This window comes from Chaetura pelagica, unplaced genomic scaffold (assembly GCF_000747805.2).
Source record: "Chaetura pelagica isolate M959 unplaced genomic scaffold, ChaPel_1.0 scaffold398, whole genome shotgun sequence".
In the NCBI taxonomy this organism is placed as follows: domain Eukaryota; kingdom Metazoa; phylum Chordata; class Aves; order Apodiformes; family Apodidae; genus Chaetura; species Chaetura pelagica.
Genome location: NW_009954305.1, coordinates 24,579 through 49,227, shown reverse-complemented (window position 1 = coordinate 49,227; position 24,649 = coordinate 24,579). Strand labels below are relative to the sequence as shown.

General features: G+C 37.1%; 1 protein-coding gene across 1 annotated transcript in view; it reads right to left on the bottom strand.

Annotated features, from left to right (window-relative positions):
- KCNIP4 (Kv channel interacting protein 4) overlaps positions 1 to 24,399 on the bottom strand; it is a 320,568-nt gene extending 296,169 nt beyond the window's left edge. The window contains exon 1 of the mRNA XM_010003913.1: positions 24,312 to 24,399. Within this exon, the coding sequence (XP_010002215.1) occupies positions 24,312 to 24,399 (88 nt within the window). The remainder of the gene's footprint in view (positions 1 to 24,311) is intronic.
- Between the last annotated feature and the right edge of the window lie 250 nt (positions 24,400 to 24,649).

Sequence of the window (24,649 nt, the reverse complement as noted above, 5' to 3'; positions counted from 1 at the left end):
ATAGAAATGACCACAACATCCACTAAATTAACTGAATGTCTCAAATGGTGCCCTCATTCACCATAACAACCTCAGCTGACTTTCCTGAAGTATGAAAGACACCTTGACAAATTAAGGTGTCTGTTTTCTAAAACCTGTAAACTTGGGTTAAAGTAAGTAGCATTAGAACTATTTAATTTAGCAGAGATTGTGAGACATGAAAAAAATTGAAAATTATTCTTATCCATGAAGTTCTGTTTAAACATCAAGCAAACAGCAAATTTGTAGTTTATTCTAGACTTCTCATTTGAATTGTTTGTTCATTTGGATTTCAGATCTGTTAAAAGAAAATTCCATGCAAAAATTATTACTAATAAAGTGTTAGTTAAATATTGAGACAATTAATTAGACAATAAGACTGTTAGACAGCAATAATCACTAGTAGGCCACAGAAACTTCAACACCTTTTCTGTGGATCTACACTACTCTGCCTTATTACTGAAAGCTACTTGGAAATATTTTGTTCACAGTTTCAATGTTTTCCCTTAAATCTGCAGCCTTACATGATTGTAAAAATACTTTTGCTGAGTTCCATCCTTGATTTTATATGACAATAATTGTCTTGATATGATGTGATTCTGCATAGGATTAGCTACTTTTCTAAGGGAAGTATTTTTTCCTGATAAAATTATTGTATTAACACTAGGGATCTCACAACAGCAAGGACACTAAGAGCCCTCAAGACAGCAGAATCAGTTTTCTTGTTCCTGAACTGAGCTACAGACAATTCATTGATACAGGCAGGAATAACTCCAATATTTTATCACATTCTGAAGACAACCTGACACCTCCCCTGAAAACGCCGTAATAGGATTTCTTTATTCCTAGGAGTCTGTAGACATGCCCAGTCTATGAAGCCAGAAGTGCACTTTGTTTCCTAGAACAAAAAATTTCCCCTGAAATTTTCAAACAGAAATATGATGCAAAAAGAAACTCCTGTTTCAGATGGCAGTAGGAATGAGACTCTGTGTTCTATTTTACTTATATTTACTTAAATCCTTCAGAGTTCTTTCCCATTCAGCATACTTTTAACTCTCTTCCACTTTCACACATTTAATGTGGATTTCCTTCCACATTTTGCATGACAGGACTGCCACTGCCAAAGCACTTTTAACAACCTTTCTGCCTTGAAAAGCTGCTAGAAGTCCTAATGCAGTCTCTCTGTCTTGCTTTTTGTCAACATAGAAGCAAGGTCCTTTACTGAAAACTCAGAGGTGTAAATGGCCTCAATTAAAAACTGGCAAAAAGCCCAAGCTTGTTGACTTTCAAAGCATTCACAAAAAGACCAGTTGTTTACACCAGGGTTTTCAGAAAGGTAAATGAGGGTGACTTGTAAATTAAGGGAAAAAAAAAAAGCAGGGGAACCAATCTTAGAGAAATATGACACAACCACCTGGAAGCATCTTCTGCAAAGCTTCCAATTATCCACTGTGGATTACTCAAAAGGCAGAATAGAGGAAGCCAGTGCAAGTCTTCTTAGCTCAGTGCAATTTCCAAATAGCACTTAGTGTCAAGAATAAAATTTTTAAATCAAACACAACAATTTCTTATAAATGAAAGAATCACAGAATCATAGAATCATTAAGGTTGGACCTTAAAGATCATCAAGTTCCAACTCCTCTGCCATGAGCAGGGAACCCTACCAGTAGACCAAGTTGAACAAACCCTCGTCCAACCTGGCCTTAAAAACCTCCAGGGATGGGGCATCAACAACCTCCCTGGGCAACCCATTCCAGTTCCTCACCACCCTTAGAGTGAAGAATTTCTTCCTAATATCTAACCTAAATCTCCCCTCTCTCCGTTTGAAGCCATTACCCCTTGTCCTATCACTGTCTTCTCTGATGAAAAGCCCCTCCCCAGCTTTCCTGTAGCCCCTTTCAATACCGGAAGGTGCTGTAATTGTCTCCCCGGAGCCTTCTCTTCTCTAAGCTGAACAGCCCCAACTCCCTCAGCCTGTCTTCATAGCAGAGGTGCTCCAGCCCTTTGATCATCTTGCTGGCCCTTCTCTGGACACTCTCCAACAGGTCTATATCTTTCTTGTGCTGAGGGCACCAGAACTGTACACAGTATTGCAGGTGGGATCTAACCACAGCAGAGTATAGGGGCTGAATCAGCTCCCTGGCCCTGCTGGCCACATTTCTTTTGGTGCAGCCCAGGATGCAGTAGAGCCCAGGATTTCTGCAGAGACAAGGAAGAGAGCTCCAGAGTGTTCAGAAATTTTTCTTTTCCTGTACAAACATACAGTGGGAACAAAGCAGCACACTAACACCAGCTGATCCCAAAACCAGGTGGCTCTTGTAATTTCAAGTTAATTCAGCATGAGAGGGCTATACAATTTTATCAAATAAAAGCATATACTATAAGAACTAAACGAGAGCATAAATAAATGACTGATTTGTCTGTATCTCTTCTAAGTCCACAGAATTAATTCCAGCATTCTGAGGAGATCCGACTGTGATTTAGTATCAAAAGACCAGTATAAGACCTCTACTAAACTTTTTCTTTCACAAAAGTTTCCCTTAGTTCACAGTCACACTGTCAGAATGAAAATATTCTTTGTACCCAATACAAAAATACTGAAAATAAGTCCTGAGACAGAAATGAGTGTTTACCATTGAGTCAAAAAGCCCTTAAACGAAAACTCAAAAGCAATTAAAAAAAGGTAAAATTAGCAAATTTAGCAACCCTCTACAATAAAACACCATGATTTGACCTACCTAATGCTTCACACACACCATTTTTCAATGCTGTTAGGTATAAATTTGGACATTACATGTCCCAACTACAATGTTTAAAAATATCATTGTGAAACTTTCTAACAAGAGGGTCACTGCATGATTGCCATTCCATCCCAGACTATTGAACAGTACTGATTAGGACATCAACCTGTAAGCAAACAAGGTATTTATTTTACATGGTCAGAGTTGTATAAGTTTGTAGGACCAAGAAGGAAGTTAAAAGCATTGAAGAGTCAGGAAGTTAAACTCCTGGTTTGCAGGTGCTCTCCAAGGAATATGTGAATTTAGCATATGACTAACAAAAAACTGTAAAGACACAAAAATAACTGTTACAAAACAAAGCAAACCTTTTAGTGAGCCAAGTAACTGCTTGCGTTGACGGGTCAAGAGAACAAAAGAGTAAGAAATGTGAAGAGCTTTTCAGGTAAAAGAGAGCTCTAAAACGAATATGGCTAAATATGAATGGATGAATATATGAACAAATTAATATATGAATAAATATGGAGAGAGTACATCTAATTTTCTCTCTCTCCTTAACTTAGAGCAGTATTAGACAGGAAAATCCAACATATATTGGAATAAAACCTTAATAATGAGTTTGAGAAATTGAATAGCTAACTGAAGAAAGTCTAGGCCTGAGGTATCCCATCAGCAAATACAAAACAAATTCCATGGCCTATAACATGCTGGAGACACTTCTAGTGCAATATTCTAAGTATGCCTTAAAATACAGTATTTTTTCTAGTCTGAACTTTAATATGAAGTCCTTGCATTTTTTTCCTAGTACAGATTTCCCTAAAAAGACAGTAATAAATTATCACAAAAGAAAATTAACTTTTAATTCAATAAATTGAGAAAAAAGTTACACCAATTTCAATCACTGGAACTTTTTTTTTTTTTTTTGTAATAAAAAGCAGCTCAGTTTTTGGGAGCAAGTCTTTGTTGTTCATTGTAAGAGATAATATACAGAAAAATGATCACCAGTTTTGACAGCTTACGTGCCTTGTGTATCAGTAATTGACATCCATGTGGGGGCCTATTTGTTTTTTGGAAACATTTCCCTTTTTTGGTTCTTTCTGATTAGACATAAGACAGTAAAAGCGACCTGTCATCTTAATGTTACTCCATAGTTTGACACAGGAAAAAAAAATACACCAGAAACCAAGACCCTAATAATACATTCCTAAGAATGCAGAAAAATAAACAAGGCTGGGAACTTTTTCCCACTGCAGTTTTACACTGCAGATCTGTAGAAAGGGAAATGTCAAAACGCAGATCTTGAGTTAAGGGCCTATGCACTTCATCATTTTTCTCCTGTACCTACAGTGCCAAAGCAGCTTTGCCTTCTGGAATCCCAATCTGCAGTACAATAGTTACTGCAACATGAAGTAATTTGTGACCAAGTGAAAATCAAAGGAGCATTCACAGTCATTGGTAGAGAGAGAGGCAGATGTCCTTTTGTCAGCAGCACTGCAAAATAAAAAAAATAACAACCCCTAGCTTATCATCAGCTCTAGAGTTGACTTGTTCCAGTCTTAGGGGAGGGGCAGAATTCTTCACATCTCATTTTCTTGCAATTTATTTTTCAAATTATGATGCAGTATAACTGAAATTTTCACAATACAATTTTAAAAGAAAAATACAAATGCCAGTAAAACTTATCTTCTAAAAACAATTACCTACATGTAAGTTTAAAAAGAAAACTCACTTTTAGGACATGTAATTCTTTTTTATTTTACATAATACACAGTGAAACAAATTAAATTTTATAATCATCCATCTGGGATTCGGGATGTCTGCATTTTTACAACAGACTGAAATGAAAATCAGTAGTGTAGCTTAGCAGTTGGTACAGTTCTATGCCTGGAAATTTATCATAGTTTGCCACGTAATTTAAGCACTCAGTTTCCAGCAGGTACTGTTTGCAGCCCAGGGAGGCAGTGAGGAGAAAAAAAAATCTACAACAAATTACACATGATTAATTTTTAGTAGCCTCAATATGCTTTTTTTGTGTCACTAGGAGATAGGATACCATGCAACAGACTGCCTAAGACAATGTTAACAAACTGGTAGTAAAAAGAGGAGTCTATGTAGAAGGTGACCTTGTGAGAAGAGGTATTGCAGCCTCTGGCTGGGATGAGGAAAGGCTGAGACTGCTATAGAATTGCATTAAAAGTAGCTTATCTTCCACTTCTGGAAGAGAGTTGTCCTGGCGACTTTGCTTTATATTGAGTCATATGATGCTGTACTTTTGCATTTGTATGCCTTTGATGTATTTTTCTTGATTGGACTTTGCAGGAATACAGTGCTGGGATGCTAAGTCTTTAATCTTACATCATAGGACAGCTACCAAGCTACTTAATTCTATCAGAATGACTTCTGTTCCAAGACTGCAAAGGATCAAAGCAGAGGCATCACTTTTCTCCATGTTTTCTTGGACTTCAGCAGAACGTAGGCACCAGTGTACTTACCCATAGGCTGAAAAAACTTGTCCTTGTCAGAGAATTGGTGGTGAAACAAAAGTCTCAAATCATAGTTTTGCTGTCTAGCTAGTCAACTGTGTTGGAATGACAGATATTTATGATTAACAGTATCATCCATGGAACAATCTTTGCAAGACATTATATCATGTCTCCCAAAGTACTGGACCAAGAGATTCATATCTTCCTCGTGTTGTGTTTAGAAGAAATTCATAGTAGCTTAGATATGCTGTGCCTTGGTAATGTGTTTTAATACTTCACTATTCCAATTGAAAGGAAAAGAACAACCTTACATTTATTTAAGTAAATGAGTCACACACAGCAGACTAGATATAAGAACACTGATCTTGCATGACAGGTCTCGTGGCAACAGTCCCCTTTAAGATGTATGTGACCTCTTGATTTAGATTTTGTACTTTAATGAGGCATCCAATCTTAAACATCTTACTCTGTTCTCTCTTAGCTGCAACTTGACAAGGTAATGTGAAAACGAAAATACTACTTTTTCAGCATAGTTTACAGATACATTAAAAAAAACCAAAAAGGACAAAGGCAGAAAACAGAGTAGAAGTAACAGGTCATCATAACTGGGGGAGGTTAGAATCGTAGAACTGTCTTCATTGGAAAAGACCTTTAAGATCATAGAGTCCAACCACTAAACCAGCACAATGTAAAGTCCACTGCTAAACCATGTCCCTAAGCACCACATCTACACATCTTTTAAATACCTCCAGGGATGGTGACTCAACCACTTCCCTGGGCAGCCCGTTCCAGTGCCTGACAACACTTCCAGTAAATAAATTTTTCCTAATATCCAATCTAAACCTCCCCTGGCACAACTTGAGGCCATTTCCTCTTATTCTATTGCTTGCTACTTGGGAGAAAAGACTGACCCCCACCTCACTACAGCCTCCTTTCAGGTAGTTGCAGAGAGCAGTAAGGTCTCACCTCAGCCTCCTTTCCTCCAGCAATTAACAACCCCAGTTTCCTCAGCTGTTCCTTGTAAGACTTGGGCTTTGGACTCTTCACCAGATTTGTTGCCCTTCCTTGCACATGCTCCAGCACCTCAATGTCCTTCTTGTACTGAGGGGCCCAGAACTGAACAGAGAATTCTAGGTGCAACCTCACCAGTGCTGAGTATGGGGGGACTATCACTGCCCTAGTCCTGCTGGCCACACTATCTCAAACCTATTCTACTGAGAAGAGTAAAAATGAGTGATGCTTAAACAGATAGAGATAATTCAGCTAATTCAGAATATATTCAGCTAATTCAGAAAATATAAGATAAGCACTAATTTGCTTCCTAACTACTGACCTTAAGCAGTGCTTCATATTCAGTCTGAAGAAGGATACAGGTGTGGGGAAGACCTTCAATACTGCTTCAGCACATAAGGGGGAAAAAAAAAATGAAGCAAGATATATCCATTATATATTCCACCTGTCATTGTCTTCTCCATGCCCTGCAGGCACAATTTTATGAGTTTGATGGCTTTTTTCCTTCAAACCTATCTCCCCTCCAGCTCAGCTGCTAAAGCACCAGCACTGCACATTCCCTCTCAGAGCTCCCAGATCTATAGGCATATTTCATGATCAGTACTTCCCGTTTCTGATTCAGTGTGGCACAGCCTTTTCTGCCTCTTATCCTTTGCCCTGTCAGACATTAAAGTTGGCAACACACCTCCCGCTCAGTATACTGGTAGTTGGAGTGTGCTAGAGCCTTACTTAGTCTATTTAAGTGTGGAATGCCTCATCTCCAGGTGTACACTTTGGTGATATTTTTAAGTAGTGTCATCTCAACACTTTGCAGTAGTACTTTAGGACTCAAAATCTGGTATTTGGTGCAGATTAACTAAATGTAAAAACCCCCTAGTATTACAAAATACAAACTAAATTTTGCATTGCTTGGAAAGAATAGTGTTGTAAAAAATGTCTGGAACAAAATTAGTATTTGTTCATACACAATGAGACAGTATTTATCTATCTTATGGGTAAACTGTAATAGAAAGAAAATCTAAATTCCCTCAAATCTAAATTTGCTCATTTAGATCAGTAGCAATGTGCCTAAAATCATATGCTTAAATACATGTATTTAAGTAAATGTCCTTCCTATACTGAATTAGTATAATGGAATGTCTTAGGTTGGAAGGGACCTCTAAAGCTCATCTAGTTCAATCCCCCTACAGTAAGCAGGGACATCTCACACTAGAACAGATTTACAGTGTGAAGATGATTATTTGGGAGAATTTAATTACTTTTTTGGAAGACAATATTCTCCCTGATGAAAATGAGCAATTTTTTGCTATATACTATGACTTGATTGATAAAGACATGTCAGCAGACTAGTTGTGAAAGAACTGGCCTTATTCCTACACTGTCTCAAAAGGATGACATTTCAATTACTGACACAGTACGATACTGTACAACAAACAGGTAAGTAATTCAATAGATCAGTCCAGAACTTCCTGTAAGCAATACATACAATTCAATTAGTTTCTCACAATAGACTACAGTGGTTACTTGAGCAGCTTCAAGAACTTCATCTGGTAACGCTTCACAAGGGAAGGAATGCCCTGCTGTTTTCCTTCACATCTGTCACTCAGCATTAAACTTTCAGAGCACTATGAACGTGGACATGGGGTATTTGGCAGCATTCAGATTAACCCATGTGTGGTGAGAGGGAGCAGGCCTGAAACATGATGAAATTTACAAAAGCAGAAGTCAGAGCAAAAGATGCATCAAACTAAATGGGAGCAGTGAATGTCAGCCACCACCACAGAGTAACAAAAATGTCATGGTTGGAAAGGACCTCTGAGGTCACCAAGTCCAAACACCAAAACCAAAATACAAACAAAAAAACCCCAAAACCCAAACAAACAACAACAACAACAAAAAAGCATCTCAGTCTCCCTCAATACAGATTTTAGTGCTGTAACTCTGTGAAATTAAAACCTGTTTTTGAAGGAATAAATATTTCTACACTGTATTTTAGAAAAATCACAACATTGATAATTTTGCCTTAACTCTTAGCACTTTTAAACTGTAAGACTGAAGACAAGACACCATGCTGTCTCATAGCTATTTCTCTTGGTCCAAGCTCTTAGTTTGTAGATTTGCCATGGATAGCAAATATATACCATGGATGATCCACAGCAACAGTGTCTGTGCATATTTGCACATTTTTATAGCCTAGTGTCACTCGTGCTTTCCTTACCCTCCCCCTTCTCAACTTTGCTCCCCTGGTTATGTGCAACTTATTTTCCTCAGGTAGATTCTTCTTAACATTTTATTTTATATTTTCCCTTCTCTTTGGGATTAAGCTTGCATCTAATCATCTTTGGTTCTTTGGTTGCTTTTTTAAAAGTTACTAGCTGACTGAAGAGATGAAAAATCATCTTGTTCTCACCACCTTTTCAGGGCTCCTGAGGAGCTGTGCACACAGGCTACTCTAAAAAGCTACATATTAATTAATTAGCAAGGTAGAAGAGTTAAAATTAATTCAGTCTCTGTTGAAACCCTCTCATTCAGAATTAAAATATCCTTTTTTTTTTGTTTCCCTAAGAAATGAATTATGCTAAATTATAATAAAGTCACTTCAGTTCTGATTCTTCTGAAATGTAGCAGTTTTACTTAATTTGAATTAAATCTGCAAATGAAGAAAATTCTTTAGATTTCTCTTATGTTGCTATTCCTTTCCTGAGCCAATAATGGAAGAAATCTACAGAAGTTGTGTTACAGAACAGCAAGTCAAGAGCAGCTTATTACTGGTATTTAATATTTGTTTGCCTGGAAACATATGATATTTTCATGTAGCTGGCTGAATGTATGTTATCATTAGATTGACATTTACAGTAATTAAGAAATTTCATATGTATTTTCTATAGAAAGTTCTACAGATTTTACTGTTGGATTCCAGATGCATTGTTGCCTGTGAATTAGACAGAGTACTGATCTACCTGACATGAGATGCCTGAATATGAGCACATTTAAAACTTGTGAGTGAAGATGAAGTGTTTGAAAAGGAGTTTTGTTTAAAAATGGGTGTACTTACACATTTTGAAAATACTATGTATTTTTATAAATGTAAAAATAATAATATTTCCATAATCCAGGAGAATCTAAATCATCGTTGTGATTTACTATACATACTCTTGATTTTATTGCTTCAAGCTGGATGTCCCGGGGTGCATGTGTCAATACTATGTTTGACCAGCAACTCTGCTCTCTCAAGTGATGCCCTTGTCCCATGGGACTCAGCTGAGGAGAAAAATGTGACCTGGAATTTTTAAGAAATATTTATTTGACTAATGTAATAAAATACAGCCATTCGAAAAGAATTCACAGACAAACTTTTGAGGAGAAAATGACATACATTCCTATTTTTGGAACTGATTAAGGTATCTTCTGCTGACTTTCAAAAATATTACCATAAATCAAATACAAATGATCAGCTGTCACTTATTTTTCCCGAAATTAACTCTAGTTTACCATGGCTGTTAACAAAAGCCTGCACATCACAAATACTAAACACAGTTTTATTTTAATCATATGCCTAAAGGGATTTAAAGAATAACAAACCTGTCAATAAAAAGTAAACTAACGGAGAGACAAAATTTAGCACCTTGTTTCAGATTTATTCAGTTTCCTAAATTAATTAAGTATGGGTGCTGATGAAAACAGGCTTTTTATCCCTGTCTCAGATACTTTTAATCTGTATTTAATTACATTGCCTAGATAGACAATCTATGAAAATTTCAAGAGGGTAAATCACATTATTAGCAGTTTTAAAAGCGATACAGCCCCACCCCCCAGTAATATCAAACATGCTTATTTTGAGATACTGTATTGTGAAGACACAGCACTGACAAAACTTCATTTGTAAAATTATGGTATAAAATTATTTGGAATAAAACTTCATATGTATCAATACTGAAGGGCACCAACAGGAACACAAGGTCTCCAAGAATATCTGCTGTAACTTTATAAAGATATTAGGAAACTAAAATATTCTTTAATTTTTTGCATTATTTTTGTGGTGTGATGCCCGTATAAAGGTCACACTACAGACTTCAGTTAAAAAAACAGAGGTATGTTAGCACAAAAACAGAATCTAAAGGTAGTATCTCAGTCAATGTTTAGAGAACCAAGTGATCTATTTTAGAAAGCTTCTTAAAATGGATAGTTCAGAAGTCCAATTATACAAACTTCTCAGGTTTTTTTTAATTACTTCAAAATAAGTATTTCAATTTTGCAACTGAAATACTATATTATAGTGGATTGTATTGTCTTCCTTAACAGGCTGTCATTACAAAGAGATGAGACAAATTTAGAGTTTGGTGTCACATTAAATGTGTCACTCTATTTAGCCAACATACCAGAGATACAAATACAGGCTAAAGGAAGACATGCTAGAGAGCAGCCCTGTGGAAAAAGACCTGGAGGTACTAGTCAATCAAAAGCTGGACATGAGCCAGCAATAAGCAGCTGCAGCGTAGAAGGCCAACTGCATCCTGGGCTGCATTAAGAGAAGTGTGGCCAGCCCTGCTGACTGCCCTTCTACTCCGCCCTGGTGAGATCTCACTTTGAGTGGTGCATCCAACTCTGGAGCCCCCAACACAAGAAGGATGTGGACCTGTTGAAGCGTGTCTAGAGGAGGGTAACAAAAATGATCAGAGGACCGGAGCACCTCTCTTACAAAGACAGGCTGAGGGAGCTGGGGTTGTTCAGCCTGAAGTAGAGGAGACTCCAGAGGAACCTTACAGTGACCTTCCGATACATGAAAAAAGCTTATAAGAAGGCTGGGGAAGACCTGTTCACTAGGGCATGTAACGATAGGACAAGGGCTAATGGTTTCAAGCTAGAGAAGGGTAGATTTAGGTTGGACATTAGGAAAAGCTCTTTAATATGAAGGTGGTGGATCACTGGAACAGGTTGCCTAGAGAGGTGGTGGAGGCCCCATCCCTGGAGACATTCAAGGTCATAGGTGATAGGGCTCTGAGCAACCTGTTCAAGTGTGAAATGTCCCTGCTTGTTGTAGGGGGGTTAGACTAGATGACCTTTAGAGATCCCTTCCAACTCATGACATTCCATGAAAATCTAAACAAATTCAGAGACACAAAAACCTGCAAGTAGAATTTAACTGAATTAGGTTATACATGGAAACAATAACTGTTAAAAATCCATATAGTCTAAAAATTATAGGCCATCACACTGTACTAAAAGACAGAAGAATGGTGTGTGACAACCAATGTCACTGTTATTGGACATGAACAGGTGGCTGCCAATGCAATAGGGCACAGGCATGGCAGTGCAACAGGGCCACAAGGTGGTAGTAAGTTTTATCAGTTCTATATTTTGTGCTTGGCTGTATCAGAGCCAGTTGTATAGAATAACCAGTAGACGACTGAAGCACTGATACCACGTATTTCATTGCCCACGTATTTCCAAGGCAAGATGTTACTGCTGCTTTTCAGATCGTCCATTTAGTTCATACCCAAACATGGTACGGAACGGACAATCATCTCTCTCTAATGTTCTTTCAGAATTCAAAAAAAACAACTATTAAATGGAGAAAATGTTTATTGCTAATGCAGGTTTACATTGAAGATAGCCCTTATACACTATTTGTGAAATATGAACATCTGTTTATCCCAGTATTTAAGAAACTGCCATTCATTAAGCTAGAAGTAAAATTATGCACTATTACAGCCATCATCTAAAAGCATATGTATATATTGGCATATTTGGGTGAATGAGATTGTCAGGGTTTCTCTTTTTTATTCCTAGCTTGTATCTTTCATTTAAAAGACAAAACCATGAAGGAGATGCAAAAATACAGGAGTTTGCATTTTATGTTTTAATGCCTTCATACGAATGATATTCTATTGACATTGCTACTGATATAGGATGAGTCCATTCCTCCCTAGTTATCCCTGCTTTAGCTGTTACATACTCATCTTTTCTGCCTTTAGTAAATTCCTAATCCCTTTTCAGGATGTTAAAGAGTACAACTGCCTGAGGGGGCAGGAAGATACTTAGACTCAAGGCTAGTCTTGTGGATACTATGAGAAGAGAGTAAGAGCATTATTTTCACTTCAGTGAAAGACATATTAGGTCCTAGAACTTATTCTCAGGCTATCCTATATATGAAACAAACCCAAGATATTAAAAAAGACATACAATTACTCTTCTAACTAGACCATAAAACACTGAATATAAAGTTCCAGTTGACTTCGTAATTGGTTCATGACTCCATACAAACTACCTGCTTTAAACTTCTGGTGATTGGAGGAAGGGGCTCAGGAAAGATGATTTAGTTGAGAATACTTTAGGAAGAGGCAGGGGTTACAACTGTTACTGTGATACTCACCATCCCTCAAAGCAGTGGTATTACCCTATTGCAGGGAAGTTAATTTCAACATTAAAACTTAAGAACTATTGTATTGGTTCAGTCTAGGGATCCACCTAGCATAATACCCTGTCTTCAGCAGCTATTATTAGTGTACAGCCAGAGGAGAAACAGGACAAGTATATTGAATATTTTCCACTAACACTTTCACACCTACTGACTGTTTTAATCTCAGGGGATTTCTTATGCATACTACAGTTGATCTAATTTGTGACTCCCAACAGATTTATACTCCCAAGTGATTGCCCAGCTTGTCCCTCCCAACTAACGTAGACCTTTTCACGCTTACACCACCATTTATCAAGGAATTTCACAGGTTTATCAACCCCAGGGGTTCATTCCTGACTGGTACTAAGCTCACCCATCACCTTCTGTTTATACATCAAGCTCATTTTGCCCAGCATGCACCACTTACCCCAATCTACATGGAATTTTATCTGCTATTTTACTGTCTTTGAGAACCATTGCACAAAATCTGTCTATGACTGAAAGTTCCTATAAAATGAACAAAAGTTCAATAACCAAGAAACAGTTTGTGTACTCTAAGGTAGTATTTATTACAGTTTGCATCAAAATTTCTACTCTAAGTACATCCACTCCGAATTGCTTCTATAATCCAAATCACTGTGTTCAAAGAAAAATACACACAGTAAAGCCCTGCACTATAATGCATAAGGGTGAGAAAGTCTTAATACTACCATTTCCCTCCATCTTGTGTGCATAATTAGGTAACTTTGAGTTCCTTTAAGATTATTGTTAAAAATAACATAAAGTGCTGTGTTCTACATACAGCCAAAGTATTAACATTATCTTCATAAATTATGTTAGGAGTTTGGACATAAGAATGTTACACAATGTAGGATTTCCAAAAGGTGATCATTAAGGATGCTTTTTAATGGGTCATTTGTAAGAGAAACTGAACTGTCTCTCATTCTAATTAACTTTCAGACCTGGAATGAGAGAATAAATACTCTAACAATGTTTTTAAAATAAGTGGTATGCAGCACGGTAACTGTCCTTTTCCCATTAACATGCCACAAGAAATCTTAAGACTTCAAAGATGATTGTTCCAGAAGGATCTGGAAATAACTCTTTTTTGAATAGGTTATATGATGGAGTTAATGTGTTAAAATATATGGGTCATTTGAGCAAAATATTTAAACATATTCAAAATATTTAAACATATTCGGGAGAATATGTTTAAAGATTAGGGTATTGCCTTTAGATCTGCTCCTTCAAGAAACCCTTTCTACCCACACAAATTTTTCACAACTGCTTCATTCTTCTGTGATGTTCAGTCAATTGGCCAGGATTATAAAATCTGAAGTTGAAATATTTTGCATGACACAGAGTTTTGCAGATACAGCTTAAAGGAAGAGAGAGGTATGCAAATTGGGGCAAGCAAAGGCAGTCTATCTAGACTTTCCCGAAGTGGGGAAAATGTATTACTTGAGAGTGATTACAAGTGGTTTATTACAATACATTTTCTAATTAATTATGTCACTTAAAATCTGGGTGATCTACAAAATCACTGGAAATTCACAGTAGGTCTGCAGCTGCAGTGTGTGAGAGGTATAGAGCTAGGATTCATTTTTTTGGGAGAACAAAAGAAATACTTATAATCTGCTCTAGCTTGAAACAAAATGTAGCATAAGTGCCCTAAGTGATAGCATTCTCAGCATTTCCCAGCTAAGTTATGGTATTCTCAGCATTTCCCAGAATTTCTTTTAAGCTAACTGCTGCTAAGTGAAATACATCTTGGTATTTTGTCTCAGAGTATGCCTGCAGTACAGTCCACTTTTAAACAGAAAATCTGTAGGAGGGGTCCTACTTCTTTAGGTAACAAAAAATGGTGTTTTCCAAAGCCAGGTACTCAAACATGCAAAACCCAAGAAATCCCAGCAACATTATGAGAAGACTCAGGCAAAATTCAACTAATATATTTGCCTTGAGAAAAAAAAAACATCTAAGTTTGAAAGGTTTTTTTGTTTGGTTGCTTTTTTCAAGGTATTTTTCTTTCAATGTCTGATACTTGACATTTAAGCATCTCAGTCAGTCAGTACCATGAAGCTTACTCAAAACTTAACTCTGTGACATTTCTGCATTTACCAAACCCTTCCACAAAAGTGATCTCCCTCTGAGGTAGACTAATACCAAGACTGCACTGGCTAAAGTGCTAATCAGGAACCTGAGAAAGCATAAAGTAAAATGCAGAACTTAAAATGAAGTCTTGATTGATTTCTTTGAAATTAATCAGGTTTCTTTCCATAAAAAGAAGATAAGAAAGATTCCACCCTCACACATTAGAACTTGTGCAATTACACATACTGAAAGAACACTGCATTTCTCTAGATTAAAAACACCCAAGATCTTAGAATTCTTTTCCATTAAAAAAAAACCCACCCAAAACAAAGAGACTAATTAGGTTGATGAATAATACTGACTTGATACCAAAAGAAGAAATATTTCAGCAACAGAAACAAAAAACCACAACCCCAAACATTTGGAAACATTGGAAAATCATGTTTTCCCATGAATGTTGACATTTTAGCTTTTTCCTGAGAGCTTCAAGCTACCAGCACCTTTCTAAATAATTCTGGTGTAGATCCTATTTGCATAAAAAGGAGGACACCTTTTTCATCTGCTCTCTTTGTTTCATGTTGTTTAGGATTATTTTGATATTTTGGATTATTGTTTTCTTTTAATTTATTCTACTCATTTTATAAGTATTCCATTATTTTCAGTAGAAGTTAATGGAACCTTATTAACCTGCACTCAGAAATAGTAATTAATCTTCCCTATTTGTTAAGGCTCTCTATTAACTCCATAACAAAACAGCCTTGAATAAAGCTTTCAGATGATTGTTCTCTATTTATAGATTTTGTGTAACAGTCACCTGTAACTTCTACTATCGCTGGCTGGAGATGAGCATCATTGTTGGGTGTTTAATGATGAGCAAAGTCCTTTTATTCTAGTTTGGCTCTGTATTTCAGAATTTAATCCAATGAAATTGAAGTAGAGAACTTAAGATGAAGAAATTCTATGGTTACATTAAAACATGACAAAAAAAATTAAAACGTCATCATAATTCTGAGAACTCAAAGTTTCTTCACTTTGCTTTTTTTTGTTACACACTGTGGGGTAATTAAGAAGCACATTTTCTTATGTATTTATGCAGAATAAACACTGTTGTAAATTCTCAAGAGTCTACTATTTCTTTAAAAAAATTCTCTCTTCACACTACAAGAAAATATTTGAGAAAATTCAACAGAGTAGACATAGCTCAGTGCATCACCATTTGAAAATTGCTTCATTTCGACATTAGTGGGAAGAAATGCAGAAACATTTTCAGGGGGTTCAAATAATACAGTCTTGCATGAGAGAGATTCCTCTCTTTAAATAAGACAAATCAAAAGCTTTTTTTCTTTTTTACCCTGCTCAAAACAGTTTGAAGTCTCAGGAAAAAACCTCATGGAAAACTGCAGTGCTGTCTTTCTGTGCACTGCTGCTTTTTAACAAGAATTTATAAATACACTGAGAGAACAAAACCTGGGTTACCTGGTTGGTAGCATACTCCTGAGACTGCTAAAGTCATTCTTTAACAAAAGACTTCTGATGTGCCACGGCGTGCCCTTAACTCATAGCAATGTGTCCCTGCAGGAAACAGCGTGGTGACGGCTCCATTGTGAGAGCTATGCAAGAGCATAATTAAAATACCTGCTTGATAGGCCTTGTTTTTCCACTTAATCAAATTCACCCTAGAGCTGAGACAGCCTTGCAGTCGTAGCACTCAAATCACCTCAAGAACAGGGAAGAGAGGAGCATAGCCTGTCTCCTACTTAGAAAGGAGCTCAGCACAGGCCCCTACTGGGAGAAGTTTGCGAAGTCTAAAAGAGCCAGCAGGGAAATGTGGCTGCAGCTCTTGGAGCTCTGGTGGAAAGCAGGATGCCCTGAGCTAGCACAGGGTGAGGAGTCCTCAGTCACTGGGTCTGTGCACGCCCTCATGACAAAGGTGGGAAGAGAAAGGGCACCAGAGGTCCAAGCGTAAAAGTGCATTGCACTCAGGGCTGAAGGACAGGTTGAATTACATATTGATTGAATTACTTTAATTACTCACTGTAATGCAGTGTTGCAGATTAAAGAGTACTGACAGAAGGCATGATTTTCCTAGCTGACTTCAGGAGTTTCTTTGAGTTGGTGCATGGATATCCACGAAACAGTTCAGGAAACATCAAGTTGACTTGCATGGGACTCGGGTATCATAATTTAACCAACAGTTTCTGGTGCGTCTGGTTTTGAGAAGCCAGTGCTAGCACCTCAGAAGGCAAAAAATGTCTAAAAAAAGGCAAAGAGTTTATTAAAACAAAAAAAAAAAAAAGAAAAAAAGAAAAAAAAGAGAAAAAAATAGAAGTTAATTGTATTGCCTCACTGTGGGTTCATAGATAACCAACATCTATCATCACTTATAGGCCTAGTCAAAATGTTTCAGAACATGCTACACAGATTTGCTGAGAGAGATTCAACTGCACAACTTGCTTTAAAGACAATTTTGCTTACGGGAAGGTGATTGCTTATTTCCACTTTGCTTTGTACGATTGGATATAGTACAGAAATGTAGTTTTTGCACTTGTTTCTTTTGTAAGAGCAGCTGGGAATTATTTATTCCCTTTCATGCTCTCATGAATAGCTGAAGTTCTTACATAATATCCTTTAATCTTCACTTTCAGAAAACACAAAGATATTTCTGTGACTCAGAGGTAGCCTAAACAAGTGCAGTTTCTTGTTAATTTACTTTGCCATGTGTTAAGCTAATAAATCTAAGTGAACACAAAAATCATCATGGGTCTTTCAGAAGGTTACATCAATACAATTAAAGATTAAATCAAAACTGAGCCAGAATTTTAACAACTTGGGTTTATTTGTAATTTTTTCCCTTTTCTATTAAATCTATCACATTAGAAAATCCACTAACTAAATGCTTCACCCATTCCCATTTCTGTTTTCCAAGCTTGTTTTTCATTCAGTTGTCAATCTTTCATTTTACCTGAATAAGTTTTCTGAAGCCAAATCCCTGGTGATGAAAAATATTCTCTTGCTAGAAATCCCATCAAAGGGGAAAGACACAAGGAAGTTTCATTTGATATTTCTTTTCATATCACTGTCATTAAAAAATGTGTTATGAGGCATAACAATTAAAAGCCTTTCTTTAGAAACACTATTACTAAAATCTCAAAAGGAAATAGAATTGGGGATAGATGCTAAAGGGCCATGTACATCTGTTCTTGAACATTGTATCACACTAAGCACCTGAGCAAAAGCACAGCTCCATTAGCTGAAGACATGAAGTACCTCTCATTTTAAAGAACAGGAATTCCAAAGATTAGAACTAGGGATCTGGGACTTTTACATCCCTCTGCCCACCCCACTGCCAGGCACTGCTGGCCCAAAGGGTGTTTGATCACCCCATTAACCAGCACCCAAACTGCCCAGCCAGCCTCTGGCGTGGCAGGCAGAGCAGGGGCAGCAGCTGCCCGCCCGCATCCTGAGCACAACGTGTGTCAGAGATGGGCAGATGCCTGGGGACTGACACTGCTGCAGCCTCCTGATTTATCATTCTCCACTGCTTGTCTGCCAAAATCTCTAAGTTCCTCTGAACTTAATTAAGCTGCAGATATCAGAGTTGGTGGCATGTATGGAGACAACTTGCTCTGCAGTTTTAGATTCTGTTACATGAATGTTGCCAACTACATTAAAAAACCCAGCACTTTTACAGATTTCTTTTACAAAATCGTAAGACTATTCTGTCTTTCTGCTTAGGAAACTATACACAAACGTCTCATGAATATTCATATTAAATAATCAGTTAACACTAATTCCAGATCTTTGACCTCACTGAATAGTTTTTGTGACTTATCACAAACAAAAATCAACCAGCCAAGACATAGAGGGAAAAAACACTACTAGAAAAAAGCAGTAAAATTAGTGTTAATAATTCAGGAATTGTTCCATCATTGCTATACAGCTTCAAGGTCTGAACAGACCATCTGAGAAACGGAGTGACAGCTGTTTCCTACATCTATTTAAACCATTAAATTTTCAGCATCACTCATTCATAAAGCTATGCAGAAGGGACTACACAGAAAAAGGTGCACTAAATTCATTTCAGGATCAGTTTTATTAAAGGATAAATGTTTTCTTTTGCATTAGAAGAACAATATTTTTTCACCTCTACTAATTCCTCCCAGGATCAGGAAAATTATTTTATCAACTGTTGAAAATAATTTCATTTGCAATATTTGAGATGATCATGCATAGATTAAATACAAAGTGTTTTTACATTTTGTGCTTTCAATCTGAGAATAAAGAGGAAAAATGCAGTATAATTAAATTTAAGAATTTAAGAGCTAATCAGTCTCAATATTGTCTTTCATCTAACCTGTTAACTGTAAAGAAAAAAGTTATTCTGGAATATTTACCTACCGTCACTAACTAGCCTATTACATTCCTGTAAAATACATTAATTTTTAGGTTTTGAAGCATTAATTTTTAAACTTTCCGCAGATTAACTGAAAAAGTTAATAATGGGAAAACCCTGATACACTCCTGGTAAGGCTGAGTTCTACACTCCCAGAAAAAAGTGTAAAAATCCTAGCATATCACCCTGACTTCTAGAAATCGTTCCATAAATGCACCCACAACAGGCACATCTAAAATTGAAGACCTGAGCTTAAACTTTTCTAACAACCACCATGGAATCCACAACATGCACTGAAACTTAGAAGCAAATTTATAAATCGCTTCATGAATTTTTTGTTCCAGATAAGGTAGGAAAGGGAACAAGGAACTTGCGGGGGGGACATTCAGTCTCAGTATTTCCCATTCTTCCTGAACTGGGTCATGAAATGAGGCACCTCCTTCACCCTGTTTCAATCTATCCGTGACAGAGAGCCAATGCAAGCCATGTAGGATCTCTGCATGGTTGTGACCTATTTGTCATGCTTTCTGCTGAGGGTGAACATCAGGAAGTGGTGTCGTAATGATATTTGCTCTTAGGACAGTTACAGAACTGACATTTCCCAGAGTGGAATTTAAGCCTCAGGTCTACTAACTCCCAGATGGATTCTCTAATAATCACAAAAGAGTCAGGCTCCCTGGTCCTGTGATGTTTATGTCTTGCTGTATGATGCACTAAGAAATTGAGAGGGCTCTTATCCATACTACTAGATTTTGGAAGTGTGGACATTCTCCTTGGACATGGAGAAGACATCTCAATCCTCTTCAGGCTAAGCTGAAGGCTAAGTCAGCAACACAGATTATCTCCTTCCCTGGCAGACAGCCTACTTGTAAACAATGAGTGTTTATATAACTTGTATTTCCAAAGCTCAGGAGGGTGACATCTAATAAATCTATGTGCCAATGGAGTAAGCAGCTTTGGAATGCATTCATACAAACTGCTGTCTCAAACAGACTTGGACTTCAGTCACTGGTAGGCAGGTGACCAGCAACAGCCACAGGAGTACTGCTGTGAGCTCCTAGACGGCTATGCTGGCTTCTCACACACCCTCAGGGAGAACAGGTCTTGTGCCCAGGTTAAGTCTTCTTCATGGTGGTAGGTTGAAAAGTAATTCTTTGCACAAACAGGTAAAATCAAAGACTAAAGGTAAACTGGTTTCTCAAATAAAGGACCATCAAAAAGAAAACCAACGAATGTGGGATGTACTTTTAACTAAGAAAAATCTCAAGCCTGTGATCAGTGTTATTTTACACCAACAACAATCTATTTACATATGCCTGGATGAGTGAGATTACTTCCCTTTGTTAGAGAGGGTGTACTGTTTCCACAGCCAGAGTTGTTACCTTCCTTCTTTATTTGTAAACGCGCATACCAACTGGGAATTTCAACCTGCCCAGGAAAACCTAGCCTCCTTTATGACAGATATTTAATATGAACATGCCCAAAAAGGACATACTTCAGAAAATCTACCGCTGAAGTCACTGTTTCATTTCTGTCATCTGTTAAATCCCCTATTATTTGTGACAGTTAGGCAAAACTTCCTAGCCATAGCTCTGAAAACTGTTTTCTCCATTTCAAAATAATTTACAATCTATTTCTTGATTTCTGAATTTTTTATCTCATTATTATATACAAATTAATGTTGCATCAGAAAACTGAAACATTCTCCTCAATCACAGAATGAAGTTCTTTATGATGATGTTTCAAAGAACAGGCACTTTCAACACACTTCAAGAGGCAGCAAGCAATAGAGAAAACAGTAGGACATTTGAGACATGCTGTCTTCAAGTATTTGAGGGAGTCTGTTTCAGTAGTCAAAACACATCAATGTAATGTACAGGAGAAATTATGGAAAAAAAAAACCCCAACTTTGTTTAAAAGACTACTTCTTTCCACTACTTTTCACCCCATTCTGCTGTCAATCATAGTAACTTGCTGTGAAAAACAACTGGAAGAAATCTGGATGTTCAGGCAGAGATTGTCACTTAAACCATTGTAAAGATTTATGCAGCATTTCCCTTCAAGCAAGGGGGTAATTTCACTAATGTTGATTGCAGCCAAGTTGAATATTAAGCACAAGTTCAAGTTTATGTACGACCACAGACAGCTCTATGAGAATTTTTATTTTAAATATCAAGATTCACCACAGAATAGGTCTATAGTGCTGTAAATGGTTATGAAACACTGGCAGTAAACCCAGTAATCACTGACTTCAAATCTGGGCCTACAGCCAGTAAACCCAGTCTCCTTCCTAGCTCCTGTCTCTTGTTTTCTAATCAGTGTGATCCCACCAACTCCAGCAGAGCTTGTACCAATCTATATTGATGTATATTATGTATATATGCAACATGCCTAATCATACAGAAAGGAGGAATGGATTAGATGCATGTGCTTTCAACAACGTGTAGTTCCAACTTTCAGTTATAATTTACACATTGAAGAACACCTGAAAAAAATCAAGGGACAAATTGTACCAACAAGGAAGTTAAACTGTTTTCACCATTGTGCTCCTTTGTAGTATCTACATTTTAAAAATAATGGGTCACTTGAGCAAGCAGATTGCCTATTTATAAAAGCCAAAAAAGCACAATTTTTTGTTTCTGATACTTAGCGTATATTTTTCTGAATGCTCAAGATAGAGACAGGAACAGCTCTGATACACAGAGTATAACTTTCTAACACTTTCAACTGGGCTTTCTTTTGTCTTCATTAATTATCAACTAATTATCAACATAATTAATTATGCATTAGATTTTGCAGAAGGAACACTAACTGGTATTGCAACAGTTGAGGTTAATGAGCAGACCAGGCTATGCAAGAACTGAGCAGTGCAGCTCTACCTCTCTTAGCGGTTCAATTATTATTATATTATATTGATCTTACTTGCTACATCATTTGAACATGACAAAGTCTATTGACCTAATAATAGTAGTAAGATACTGTTGCCTGTAGTAAAAACGAACTGAAAATTTCCTAGGAAGTGCTTCGGCTCTTAAGGAGTTCCTAAGAGTGGGGATTTTTTTCTTGCTTGCTTGCTTCAAGTAAATGTTCCACCTCACTGCTTGGCTTTCCAGTAATTTTGCACTGAAAATGTCCTTCATTATAAATGAAAGGACTTATTTCATTAGTACACATAAAAATTAGTATCCATAATTCTTGAATTTTTTTAATTGTGAGGTTAGAAAGGTTGTGATACAAAAGTCAGTCTGAAAAATCACGTAGGGTGCACCATTGCTAGACAGGAAAGGAAAAGCTCTGATGACTTTGTGAAAAGGAGCACTGGTGTTCATTTCTAACATAGCCTCTATCCTGCATCATATATTATTTAATTTCCATGGCAACCCACAGGACCAGGAAGCTAGCATTTTTAGAGAAATCTGACTTGATAAAATTCATGAAAGAGAAACCATGACAGACTAGGAACAGTACTGAAAATAAATGCAGGCCTTCAAAGTTACTTTAAAGCTGCATCAGATTTCCACAAGTTCCAAGAATCCTATAAAGTACTTCTTGACAATGTTTATACCGTATTCTTTATGACATTATAACCCCAAATCTGATAAACTGCATACATCAATACTTTAAATCAATATTGAAGTCAATTTTGCTTTCAAATCTTTCCATCACTGCCTAAACTGAAAAAAAACCAAAAACAAAACCAAAAAGCCAACCAACCAAAAACCAGCAGAAACTTTCATAATGCTTGTAGTAAAACAAATGGCTTTTAATTTTTCAATAATCATGTTAGTATAATTGGCCCCTGTCTGCTGATGCTGACTTGCACCTTTGCTTGATGATTTTTCCAAGGGAAAAAAAAAAGAGAGATCTGAAGTCTGGAAAGAAGCAATATTATATTTTATAAACACAGAATGGCATCATGTAAGCTATATTTGTCAGTTGTTTGGAACAGACATAGAATATACTGAATTGTGAGAAAAGTATATTTTCCAAAGTACTAAGAAGAAAACCATACTGTTTGTTCAGGCTTGCTTAGAAACCTTATCTAGTACAGTACAATTTGTCCAAGGTTACAGAAAAATTCCAAGAATCCTATAAAGTACTTCTTGACAATGTTTATACCGTATTCTTTATGACATTATAACCCCAAATCTGATAAACTGCATACATCAATACTTTAAATCAATATTGAAGTCAATTTTGCTTTCAAATCTTTCCATCACTGCCTAAACTGAAAAAAAACCAAAAACAAAACCAAAAAGCCAACCAACCAAAAACCAGCAGAAACTTTCATAATGCTTGTAGTAAAACAAATGGCTTTTAATTTTTCAATAATCATGTTAGTATAATTGGCCCCTGTCTGCTGATGCTGACTTGCACCTTTGCTTGATGATTTTTCCAAGGGAAAAAAAAAAGAGAGATCTGAAGTCTGGAAAGAAGCAATATTATATTTTATAAACACAGAATGGCATCATGTAAGCTATATTTGTCAGTTGTTTGGAACAGACATAGAATATACTGAATTGTGAGAAAAGTATATTTTCCAAAGTACTAAGAAGAAAACCATACTGTTTGTTCAGGCTTGCTTAGAAACCTTATCTAGTACAGTACAATTTGTCGATGATAGAAAAAAAAAAAAACAAACACCTAAATAAAGTTGACAGCCATTTATGTTTCAAATTCTTTAAGGGCAAAAAGCACAAGTGTTATTTAAAGTTTGCAGCAAAACATATCATGTTGACACACTGCCGTTGATTTACATCCTAAGATAGGCAAAACAAGCTTTTGAGAAAAAGAATGCAGTCTGCTTGTCAAAGCAAATCAGTTCAAGACACAGTGAAAATAAAGAGCATGCGATTTATCCTGCACGGCCATTGTGTGGATGCTCCGCATTACCCATCACGTACACAGGTGAAAGCACAGACACTTGCATCCTGATTTGGATTCAGGTGTGTAACTGCTTAGAGAACACATTACACAGTATAAACGGCATTAACACGAGACTATATATTCTGTTTTTCTTATGCTCAGCCACAAAATAGTTCACAGATTTCTTTTTTATTCTTTATAAGATCAAAGGAACCCTAATACAGAACAATGCCATCACTGCATTAACCTCAGGCAATTTTTTGTTATCATGCTGCACGAGCTCGACTACAAAGAAAACCAGTCATTACCTGTGTGAAGAGAACCTGTGATTAGCCTGAGAAGGTACTGGGCAAACTTCAGTATTTCACGCTTACACCGCTTCCTACAGCCGCTCATCTTAGGCAATAAGGAATCCCTGCGAGAAGAGGCAGAAGACTCTGCCAATAAGGAGCAGTTTCTGCCAGCAAACTTCTGGGGCACTTCAGCCTCGCAACTCCTCCCCTCTCCGCAGCCGGGCAAACTCTGGACGATTTCCCTCTGGTGCCCGCAAAAGGCGCGCAGCCCCGCAGGCAGCAGCCCCGCAGGCAGCAGCCCCGCAGGCAGCAGCCCCGCAGGCAGCAGCCCCGCGCCCGCGGACACCGGCGCC